This window comes from Eleginops maclovinus, chromosome 19 (genome assembly GCF_036324505.1).
Source record: "Eleginops maclovinus isolate JMC-PN-2008 ecotype Puerto Natales chromosome 19, JC_Emac_rtc_rv5, whole genome shotgun sequence".
Lineage (NCBI taxonomy): Eukaryota > Metazoa > Chordata > Actinopteri > Perciformes > Eleginopidae > Eleginops > Eleginops maclovinus.
The window spans coordinates 18,339,367-18,351,890 of record NC_086367.1 but is presented as its reverse complement, the minus strand read 5'-3'; the positions used below and the strand labels follow the sequence as shown (position 1 = coordinate 18,351,890).

The window sequence follows — 12,524 nt, the reverse complement described above, 5'->3', positions numbered from 1 at the left end:
TACCGGGCAACTCTGTGATGTTAAGGTTTAACATTTGAGAAGGCAGAGAGTAAATAACTCTACAAAATGTTATGCCGAATCTTTGTCAAGCTACATTTTAGTATGATCAATGAGTACTTTCAAAGAGATGCACTCTATACGCTTGCTTGTTTGATCTTCTTTCCTGCTGAGAAACACTAGCTGGAGGAGTTAGGAAACATCAAACAAAGAGGAATGAATGACGTCACTATCTCTTCTATCCTTGTTTCGGAGTCTCTTATGCCAGGCTTTAACACTTCATGCTGCTGCTCTGAGGTCTGTGTGTGTGTGTGTGTGTGTGTGTGTGTGTGTGTGTGTGTGTGTGTGTGTGTGTGTGTGTGTGCGTGCAGCAGGCACATGTGTATGGCGGGCAGGCAGGCAGCAAGAAAAAAATATCCCACAGTCCTTTGCAGTGTGACTTCCAGCAGAGAAGACAGATAAAAAAAACAACTTTGAAGTAATATTCGGTTCCTAAAGAGGGCAGAGGAGGGAGGAGGAGAGGTGAGCCTGGGTGCCAGAAAAATAAAAATGAAATAAAATGGAGGTTAAAGCGATAAAGAGGGAGAGGAATGGAGAAATATTCAGCGGTTAACAATAGATAACATTTCTTTGAACCTTATTCCTGATCTTATCTCTACCTTTTTTTTTTGTTTACATTCTGATCCCACCGTATCAAGATTATTATAACATCCCGAAACTTGTGAGGTCGCCAACTGCATGTTTTTCATATCGTGACCTTTCATATGACTTTCTCAGGAGCTACGCATGCACACACTCCTGAGAAGAAACAAGCGTACACAAGAGACGTGAGAGCATGTCACCAGAGACATGCTCCTTCAAACGCTTGTTCACACACACTGGTTACACAGACTCCGATACAGTAAATGGAAGGCAAACAGCTGCTCTTTGTACAGAGAGGCTGTCACAGTGGGTGAGCCTATAAAAGCCCATACGGCCCAGGTCCCCAACTGTCGCTTTGTGTGTGTCTCAGAGCGACTGGTGAATATTTAAAGAGAGATGGAGCACTTTGCCTGGCCGTGAAGAGAGGCAGAGTGGATGTGTTCTGTCATCAGAAAGAAGAAGAATGGTTCCCTCTTTTTTTTTCTCCTCTGTCTCCCTGCATGGCGACAACAGGCTCATGGCAATAAAAGGATGTGAAAACAGCACAGGCACATTCACACACACACACAGCAACCCACACAATAACAGGAAATGTTTTGCCGCTTAAAAGCCGTGGAGACAGTCGATGAGGCTGATTGTGTCATCGTTCACGTGCCTGTGAATGTGTGTGTGAGTGTTTGTGTTGCTATGAGCGAGATATGATTAGATGCCCTCTCAATTTGTCCTTGGATCCATCACGGAGAAAAATGACTTATCCCGCGGGAATGAAGAGGAGCTGCGATTAATCAATTATCCAATCAATAAGTCTGTCAGTCAATAAGTTGTCCTGTCAGTCATTAGTGAGTGTTTTCGCCATTGGCTAGTGAGGGGAGGATGTTTTCCCCGCCCCTGCCGTGGCACTGCGAGGCGAAACACTTCCTCAATTCAAGTGTAATTCCCAAAAGCCACATAAAATATTCACAAGCATAAGAAAGAAGCGGGAGACAGTACGGAGACCAAAAGCATGATAACATAAAATAAAAAAAGACTTTGTGTAGGGGAAGGAGGGAGGCCTGGAGATATGAGAGTGGAGGACAGAGACGTGGAAAAGTAAAGGAAGGAAATCCCGATGAGGGAGTGAGATGATGAGAGAGAGAGTGACAACTGTAGGAGAAGAGAAAGGAAGCTAATGCAAGAAACAGAGCGGGGATGACGGATAGGCATAGGAATGGGGAGAGAACGTGTTTAATTATTCAGCATTACCCGTGTTCTCTATTTATGGCCCTTTTAGAGCAGCCAGTAGAAGCTATATATACATATACTGTAGGCTAAGGCTGATCCCTTAAGTACAGCACACCAGGGAAGTTTCAGCCCAAAAAAAACAAGAGAAAAGAGAAGAAAAACGTAATTACATATTGATAACAAAAAAAAGCGAGGAGTGATGAAGTGACGGGGATGATTAGACGGAGGAGAAAAATCAAGGAACACAACCGCCATGGAGACGTAAGAGGAGAAAGGAGACAGAGGGAGAAGCTAAAATTATCTTTTCGCTGCGGCTTCTCATCTATCACTGTTCTTGGACAAACTATTTTTTGCTGACAGAGAAATTGCAACAAATAAAAAAACAACCCGGGACAACTTTTCAAGACTTTTAAAAAAAAATTGAGATGAGATGGTGAGGGAAAAGAAGAGGGATGGAGAAGGAAGGAACAGATCTGTATCATTTAACTAGATGGGGTAATGGAATTGTTGATAAACCTGTTATCTCTTATTCCCAGACACACAGAACTGCAGCACTGGGGCACAATACTGGCCCTTTAACACCAACATAAAACACGGCACTGCTGGCCATTACTATCCCCAGCACACAAAAGGATGCATGCATGGGTACACTTAAACCTACATATCTCTGGCTTCATTACACACCATACACTGAGTAAAAACTACTGCAGCAGAATGCAGCAGACTGGTTTAACAGTCATGTTTTTGCTGCAGGAAAAATGGCAAAGTATCTGATTTGAGAAGAGATAAAAGCAAACTTGGATTACATTTAAAATCGAAAACGCGTCAGCTGGAGGTTTTCAGCTTTTACCTGATGCATTTTTCACTTCAGCTTACAGGCTTATTAAAATGTTCATAAGCCTGACTGGACTAAATGTGTCCACCCTAAGAAATAAATAATTCAGTTTCAGTGAATCAAAAAACAGTAAAGTTGAAGTTGGGACTTTGACTCATAAAATTCATATCTAAAAAACAATTCTGCATAAAAAATGAGCTTGGAAGAAAATAAGTAGTAGCTTCAAGGAGTTTTGTATATTCTCAATTCTCTAAAATGCTGCAGGAGATGAGGCAAAACGTGCCTACATGCAGCATCTGATCACAGACACATTAGAACAAACTGGCTCCTGGCCACAAAACAAATTGACTCAGAATGAGAGTTAATATCATATTTACAGCCTGCCTGACTAACTTCTACATCTGAGCAGAAATCTAAACTCATCCTGTGTTCGCTCTGCAGCACAAGCATTCATTGATCCAGATAGACGATACTAACAGTCAAAAGCTATATATAGTATTGATGGTATTCCCATGTGTCGTTTTTCTGATATAACAAGCATTTAAAAATGGTTCACAGAGAGCCGGAGCAATTGCGTTTCACTAATACCCACTGGGCTAAAGGTCAATTTATCATCTCACTGACTCAGAGATTCACCTGCTCACAAGCAGATGATCCTCTTCAGGCGGCTTGCCTCGACCGTATGAGGAATTTAAAATAGATGGCATTTTGACTCAAGTGACTGGCTCCTTATCTGAACGGATGAATCCAATCTTTTCCAGTTTACTTCTGTATCTTCTGCCACAGCACTGAAGGGCTAATTTTCGAGAGTATGCACTATAACATGTTTTCTGCCTCGTATTAAGACTCAGAGCGTAGTTTAAAACTGAATATATTGCTTGCGAGCTTGGTAGTCTGAACAACAGAAAAAACAAACCCACTGTATCTGGTTTCCCGTAAGACAAAAAGTCTCTATGTGATTGTGTGACTAAACAAACCGATGGTATGTGAGTGCTCAATAACTACTAACCAGCGTGCTCTACAGCATGTCATTACAGTGTGCCCCAGGGCCCACCATAACCACCGTATGCTACTGCAGATTTTTCCTTTGTCCCTTATGAAAACCACTGCGGTTACATTATCAACCATTTCAGCTCTACTGTTTTATTGGGAAATTTACACCCATGAAATTTAGAATATGTGCAACCAATCTCGGCCAATAGTTTATCATATGTATATAAATATTCTAGCACAAACAGGCAAATATTAAAAGCTCTCCAAATCTATTTTGTACTTTCCAAACTTTACAGGTGTACACAAGGAAACTAAACAAAAAAAATGTATTGTCATATTTTTGGATGTGTCATCTACAGCTGTGAGAAACTCAACTTCAGTCCAGACTTTGTTGAGTATTTCCCACAGAGCGACACCCAATCTCCAAACAGCGTGCAGCAGCTGTATGGACCACAGACCCGACTCGCCGCTGCTGTTGCCATAGGCATTCTGCACCACGGTAACGTACAGGAACAGACCCACTGAATGTCAGCCAGTAAATGAGCCGTGACGTTCACCCAAGACAGCCGAGTCAGCAATACATGGATACACATAACTCTCCTGTTCTCCATTCCTTTTGTGATTGTTCCTTCCTTCTGTCCCTGACACACACACACAACCCCCCCCCCCACCCACCCACACACACACACACACGAGTATGTCAGATTACTTCTACAAGCCCGGAGAAGCATGTCCCACCTCGGCCTGACCTTTCATTCTGCCCAATCAGCTGTAAGAACAGCTCCTCTCCATCACCACCTGACCTAAACTCTCTGCTCCATTAGACACAATTTCACACACACAAAAAAACCTGCCTTCAAAAGGAACTTCACGTGTCCATACCTACACACATTTAAACAGACACATGTTTATTCCAGATTAGACAAACTGGTGCAGGCTGGTGCAACATCCTGCAGAGAAGCAGGATAGAGGGGAAGAATCAGGAAAAGGAAGTGAGGACCAGAGAAAGGCGGGCCATCATGGAGGGGAGAGGAAGTTCAGACATGACATGGACTGAGAGATAGTGTTTGAACGACAGCGGAAAAACGGCGGAAAAACAGCTGAGTGCAACTGATGTCTAAAACCCCAAACCACAGTAATGTCACAACATTAGACACTGAGCACAAGCACTTCCTGTGTACCAGAAACACTTCCCCTCCAAATACCTCATCTAGAAGGGAAGAATTATAAACCCCCTGCTCACATACGTAAAGTAATTCAAATAAAGCAGGGGAAAAAAAGAGAAAGTCAAGGAAAAGGAGCAAGGGAAATTCACTTAAAAGCACTTTAATGTGCCCCAGTTTCTGCTTCTCCTCCCTGCATTTTAGTCTCTTACATTCGCTCCATTTCTCTCAAGCTTGTGCTCTGCTTTTATCTGCTGTCTTTTCGGTTTCCTTCAGTTACAGTGCACATGTCTACCCTTTAGTCAATTTTGGCAACTTGGAAAGAATGAATAAAAGCGGATGAGAAGGGAAAGGCAGGCTACCAAAATATCCAGGATGTTTATGTGTGCATCTTACCTTGTACACTTGCCCATATGTGCCATTTCCCACCAGCTCTACCAGCTCAAAGATGCCAGCAGGATCCTAGAACGACAACAAAGGGAAACAGTGAGATTATTAGGATGAAAAGGACTTTAATTCATGGTTGAAACATCAGACAAAAAAAGGTCAAATATTTCAAGTAGAGTGTACGTTGGATCACATTTAAGCAGTGTTCATATGGATGATAAATCCTGACAAACACATGAGACATAAAGATCTCAACATCATTCGGTGGGACAGTCTGCCCAACACTTTAGTCCAGACTGAAGTATCACAACAAAAAATGTATGGATTTTTAAATCAGAAAATCATTTGCCCCAGAGGATAAATCGTAGTGACTTGGTGATCCCCTGATTTTGAATCTACTGCACTAGGATGTTGACAAATGTTGTTTTGAATTATGCATGTTTTGGACATACAAACTCTCAACCATGTGTCATCAGGTCAACATTTTTTATTTGTCAGTTATACAAACATCAGCCTCAGCTGTATGCTTTTTTGTGCTAATTAGCTAATGCTACAATGCTAAAAAGCTACAATGCGATAACTAACAGTGTTAACATAACCAACTTCACATGAGCATGTTAGCTTTGCCATGATGAGCATGTTAACGTGTTAGCATTTAGCTCAAAGTGCTGCCTTGCCAATGTACACTGACCCACCAGCATGGCTTTAGCTTCTTTGTCCTGTTTTTCACATAGCAACATTGGAGAAGTGCGTTTTTGACAAAGGTCTACGCTGGATCTCTAACCTGAGCACAGCTTATGTCTTGCTTCATCAAATGAAGTCTCTGGGTGTTTATACATTGGTCTGAAATGCAGTTCTGGATTGTTTTAGGCCCGTGTCCAGACTACCTAATAATTTAAGCCCACAGTCGCTAGGTTGCCAACACAGTACTCGACGCATCTTTGACAAGGAGCAACTTGAACAGAGTATAAAACCCACTGACCCCCGCACACACACACACACACACCTCCCCCTTCCTCCCTGCCGCGTGTTGCTACGGCATTCCAACAATAGCTGGTATTCACCCTCTCCTTCCTTCTCTCTCTCTTTCACACTCTCTCCGTTCCACCAGCTTCTGTTCTCCAACCAGCCGAAGTCCATCTATGTCCCTCTCACTCTTTTATCTACACATCCTTTCTTTCTCTCCTCCATTCCTGACAGTGTCCAGGACAAGTCTTTCTTTCAACGCTACTCTCATTCCAACTGAGTCCCAGGGACACTGAGGCCCTTTTTCTTGGCTTCTGTAATGTCTCTTTACTTCATGTTCATCCTGCTATTCAAAAGTTTTGTAAATGTTTAATTTAATGTCGGGCTGCTAACGCTACAGCTTCACTCTCACATGAAACGATCAGAATGCAAAAAGTTGTCCAACTATTTTCGTAATGCAGTTTGTCCGATGGTTTTTCCACAAATGTACAAAATGTAATAATGATATTTAACTATTTTGTTCATTTTGTTCCAGGCTTAAGTGTCTTCAACTTTGTAATTCTGCCTTAGGTGCCTGTGGTGATGTTAGATCTAATGGTAGGCCCATATTTATTCAAGAAATTGCATATTTAAAATGTCTGTTATCAACAGTCCTAGGCTGTAAATGATCTAATCAATAGTGAGAGGTATACTAGTTTCGTAGGGCTCTAACTCTTGCTTTGGGTTCAGCCAATTCTCCTCAGTAGCTAAAAAAACACCAATATCCAAGATCAATCCTGTCATTTTCATTCTTTATTTCCTTTTTTTTCTATTTGGAAAATGAATCTCCAATATCATCTATGGAAAAGCTGAAGAATATGTGTGAAAATTAGATCTTCTCCTGGCAAAGCTGGAGGCTTATTTTGTTGCTGATTCACAGGAATAGACTGCTGTATTGTGAAGATCCGCGCCGAGACTCATGCAAAGCAATATTTCACAATACCATCTTTTCACAGACAATTCCCGTCTTAATAAAGCTTCACTTTATTTCCGTTCTGAAAAGCCACATGCACTCTATTTCCATCCTCGTCTCTCGCGTCTGTAACTTGTCACTTCTTTCTCTCTCTCTCTCTCCTACGTTTGTCTTCGGTTTTCTTTTACGCTTTGTTGCTTCACTTACTGTAATTCTCTTTCATGCAATGTCTGTGAATTTACAGTTGGACTTTCAGCCAACTATTCTGGCTTCAAACGCAGATCCGAGTGTGCTGAATGATGTATAAAGAGAAAAAATAACTGGATTAGTGCTGAATGAAAAAAAAGGAAATAGGATTTTACGGTGCTACAGAATAGTATTGTGTACATGCTCAAGTTGTCTGTATGTGTATATATTTTGTGTAGGTTGTCTCTCCTTCCTCTGTTCTTTTCTCAGTTTTCTCTCACTTCTCTTTGTTTCCCTCGCTCTGTCTCCATTTGTTTGTTTCTGTGAGACTCAGCAGACCTGTCAACCTGTCAGCGCTTTCAGAAGACAGGGCCTTTTTCTTGCTCTCCTCTTCCTTTTCCTGTGTTTTTTTTTCACCCTTATTTCTCTGTTTTGTGCTGCAGACACTCACAAATGCACTTGCCCCTCACATACAAACACACACAAACTCTCACACTCTGTCTCAAGTACATCCTCCCGCTGTCTCGCTCTCTCGCACTCTCATAATCACACTCACACATTTAAACACTGTGCCAAAAGCGCACTCCTACACAAGGGCTATAGTGTTCAAATGTTCTAACGAGTGTGAGTGGGCTCAAAACGAAGAGAGTGTGTGTCTGTGAAACTGTGTGTATGTGGGAGAGTGGGAGAGAGACTGCAAGCCTCTTTTAACAGTGCAGACAGCAGCATTCTGCAAGCTCTGCAAGCTCTGCAACGGTTTTCCTTGCCATCGGGCCTGCAGCTTATGCAGGTAGATTTTTCTTCCTTTTCTCTCTTAAAGTGTGTGTGTGTGTGTGTGTGTGTGTGTTTGGCAGCTGTGTGAATTAACTTTCAGAGCTGCATGTAAATCTCTGACAGCAGCTCCCCAGACACATTGAAGGATGCTCTCTTTCTCTTTCTGTTTATATACCAGAGAAACATACACATCCATGCAAAAACACTGCTGTAAATGCATATGCATATGAGAACCCCCAATCGATGGAAGACACCTGATGTAGACATGCATGTGGTGCCTCACCTCCGAGCTCCAAAGAGCGCAGCGGCTACAGAAACAGAGCATTTTTGCTGCTCCAGTTCATGCATGCCTTTAAGCTAGCTGATAAAAAATATATATATATATAATATATATATTTTAGAGAACACTTGCAGAATAAGCTCTCAGCGTACACAAGGCTTTGTCAGTGCTTCTGCATGAGTGTGTGTACGCATGCTGTGCACATCTGTTTGTCACTGCTTTAAAGATCCTTATGACAGAGCATTTTTCCCCCCTTCCCCTTTTTTATGTTGTGGTCTTTCTTGATCGTTTGCCAGCGTCACATGACTGCCACATGAACTCACTGGCTGATGAATCACTGTGTGTGTGTGTGTGTGTGTGTGTGTGTGTGTGTGTGTGTGTGTGTGTGTGTGTGTGTGTGTGTGTGTGTGTGTGTGTGTGTGTGTGTGTGTGTCAGCCTAAATTGCTCAATTCAGATGTATTGTTCAGATTCTCCTAGAGGAACAAAGGACCAATAACAAAGGAGTCACACGCAGCACGCTGTCATATTGGAAAAAATCATAGCGGCCACTCAAGTCAGCATTTACAGTTTCATAAATAAGTCGACGTGCAGTGGCAGTCAGCTAATTTTGAGCAAACGACCTACAAGTATCAAAGAAAAAATAACTATTTTCATACTTGTGTACTGAGGTGTGTGTGGATGCAGAGAAAGACCCAGAAGTGTTTGTGAATGGCTTCATTGAAACCAGAATTTCAAAATATCACAGGATATTTTTAATCAATCTGTCATTGTCTCTCCACCACAGTTCAGAAATGTTATAAATAAAGATCTATGTTGAAGCAAAAGTTGCATGAACTCTAATGTGAACATTCCGACTGTGTCACTTTGCATGAAATCAGATCTGTATCCGAAAAAAACCACATATAAGAAAATGTCCCAAAGATCAGATTCGATGTGCTTTTCACACTGTTATGAAACCTGCGTTACAGAAAAGTGAAACCTAAACCTTTTCCTGCAGTCTGAATGTGGGCTTACTGAAGCGTCTGAATAACAAGAATATCTAATGAAGGCTCTAAAAGTTGTAAAGTAAGTGACACGCATCAGTTCCACAAACTGTCAATTTCTTGGGAAAGAGGTTTCTTTTTTGTACTCATCCATCAGTTAAAATCAAGGAAATAAAATGTAATGTTATATAATGTCATAGCATGCCAGACGTCTGAATATTTTCCTAAACCAGAAAGGAGCATGACTTCCTTACATTTTTATAGAAAAGTTGAACCCAACAGAAGTGATGAACAGTCTTTATAGAAAGGACATAACTTCAATCACTACTTCCAAGTCCAAAGTTATCTTGCTAGTATTTAGTGCAACATTAATAGCATGTCATTCATAGATGTCTAAACTCCATTAGACTCACCAAGTACTAACTTTTCTACAGACATGCCTCTACATTCACTGATAAACATTGGATTTTGGTCTTGATCACTTTGCCTACAATACCTTTTGTTTATTCCTTTGCCATTTCTTCTTGACATGGAATGATTTTGTGTAAAAGCAGAATGAAGTAGGATTAACTTTGGCCATGAGGACACTGAAATGGATGCAGCACAGGATCCACTCTTTTCTTTGAACAGGGGAGATTGAGCAGCGCAGGCCATTAGAAATAATGGGTTTTAGAGTGCAGGGCTGCAGTGCCTGTGAGAGCCACTTTACAACATGTGTGAGGACTTTTTCTGACTGCATTCATTTGTTCGTTCCTCAATCCTCTCCACTGCATTCCTTACCTTAACTCTTACGTAGCCAGCAGATTATCCTAATTCTAACCTTGACCCTTTAACCAGGACAAAGGCCTTCCATTCAATCATGTGTAAACAAATGGTAAGTAATACAGGGCACAACGGATCATAAATACATTTCCTTACCACACTGGACCGTCTGCAAAGAAGTTATCAGGAAACATTTGTAGGTCAGCAACGTTTTCTTTCCAGACCAACAATAGTCATAACGATTTTTTTCCTCTAACCCTGCCATTTAGTGGTGGGTCAGTTTGACCTATTTAAGCTTTGAGTCAGTGAAAAGGAATCCATGATTGCAAATAGCTTCTCCTTATTAAGTCACACGTGTTCACTTAAACCTTACTATCTTAAATACCTCACTTAGAGCAAGAGGCTGTTTTTGTAGTAGAGGAATATAGTGCAAACGTTGTATAGGTTGATATTGTTTTTCTTTGGTTAAATGTGGCCCCCATTGACTTCTTTCATCAATACTTCACTCTGTTTTGGATTCTCTCTTGGCTGTGGAGGCATGCCAGAAAAGCTAACTATTGATGGTAAGACAGGCTGAGTAATTGATCTACAAACGGCCTTTTTGTGGGTCAATTATACCTTTTGTTATACCTGCTTTTCATTTACATCAGAGTACCTTGAATGTCTTTCAAAGAAAAACCAAAGAAAGTAGAGATGGATTCACACCGGTCCAGGGGCGTAAAGCAGAGGTTCCTAGCAGCCCCTTCTTAATTTCCCTACCTCAGTACTTTGTTTAGACTCTGCCTTTGAACTGCTATCAATAACACACCTGTAAAGTCTTATGACTGCATATTGAAAGACTTCAATACTTCCACTTCCAGCAAAGTAATCCAAACCGCTTCTATGGTGGTTCCTGCTAAAGTGCGTGTCTCAGAAGTCTCATTGTGGCACGATGAAACTCACCGACTCACAAGGCGTAAACAATACCCGCGTTGCTGTCGTGGCAGGGTAATTACTGGCTGATTGAAGGAGCTGAGTGGTTAATCTAAATAATTAATCTACTGTCACTTTCTGTCGAATGACAAATTCTGAAGAGCACTTGATTTCAACCCTAAACTTTCTAGAACCCGAGGAGCATCTCTGTCCTTGTTTTGTTGTCTGTGAATGACATTTCTCAGATCAAATCACAAAATCAATTGAAGGACAAACACTTCCTGAGTAGAGACACACACCTGTTAACCATTGAAAGGATTCTCATAAAAACAACATAAAGGTCAAATGTAATTATTGAAATCTGCTGGATATAAAGGGCAAGTATTCTTGAGAGCAGGCTGGAACCGAAAGTTTAAAGGACATTTTACTGCCAGAAGATTACATTTGTTTGCCTTGGCACGAGATGTCTAAACCGATCAGGTTTTTCTTATCAGTTACACCATTTCATCGACAGCGATCACAGAGACAAAAATACACCCTTACGCAATATCAACACGTGACATAACAGGATGTACAATTTTTTTAAAAGGTAGAGAAGCATTTGGTTTAACATGTTTCAAAAGGTAAAAACACCAGAAGTGCGTCAATTAAATATTAGACTTCCGCAGATCTGTGAGGTTGTATTTAGTGGAACAACTCAAGGTGGATGAATCTCAAAACATACGGCTCTCATTAAAAAACAAAAGGACACTTCAGACTTATACTTAACATTTACATCCAACTGATACTGCCAACTCCATATCCTTTCATAAACTGATAAGTATTCTCTTGATTTTGTTGATTCTTCAACTAAAACAGCATGATTTAGAGCTGAATTTTCCAAAGCGGAACATCTTCCTAAGTTATGACTAGATCAACCAGACCGCAGAAAAACACTTCTATTTATACTGTAACTTTTATTAAGCACACTTACATCCAGACACATGGGGTTTGCTATAAAGTGATGTGAATTATACTGGAAAGCTACGATATATACAATTTTATATCACTAATGGACAATTTTGTAATAACAAGGCTTAAATTCCGAAATATAATATGACGTGTGAGACACCCGTCGACCATTTTAACATCTTTCAGCTCACTGTGTTGGTTTGATAGTCTTATGTTGGAGAATATTCCCAGGAAAACCCCTCCTCAACCTGAATGTTTTCCACAGAAATCATTTGCTGGATTTGGCCAAGACTGCATCACTCATTTCCTAAATCAGCTGGTTTCAAAATGACATGTAAAAATGGCTTCAACTGCTGATTTAAACTGACAGCAAACCCACAAACTTAGCTACTATCTGGTAAACATATGCAGCCTTTAGAAGCTTAAAAGCCAGACATCTCCCTCAGGTGTAAGTGGAAAGCAAAACAGAGTTAAAAGAGAGTGAAAACTGGACAGGAACAAAAGTGGAGGACAGGAACA

The 12,524-nt window shown here is 41.0% G+C and overlaps 1 protein-coding gene across 4 annotated transcripts in view; it reads right to left on the bottom strand.

The window, feature by feature from the left end:
• Positions 1–12,524, bottom strand: part of tnika (TRAF2 and NCK interacting kinase a) — a 59,530-nt gene that overhangs the window by 40,898 nt on the left and 6,108 nt on the right. For all 4 annotated transcript variants that reach the window (XM_063908179.1, XM_063908180.1, XM_063908181.1 and 1 more), the window contains exon 2: positions 5,248–5,313. In XM_063908179.1, coding sequence (XP_063764249.1) covers positions 5,248–5,313 — 66 coding nt within the window. The remainder of the gene's footprint in view (positions 1–5,247; positions 5,314–12,524) is intronic.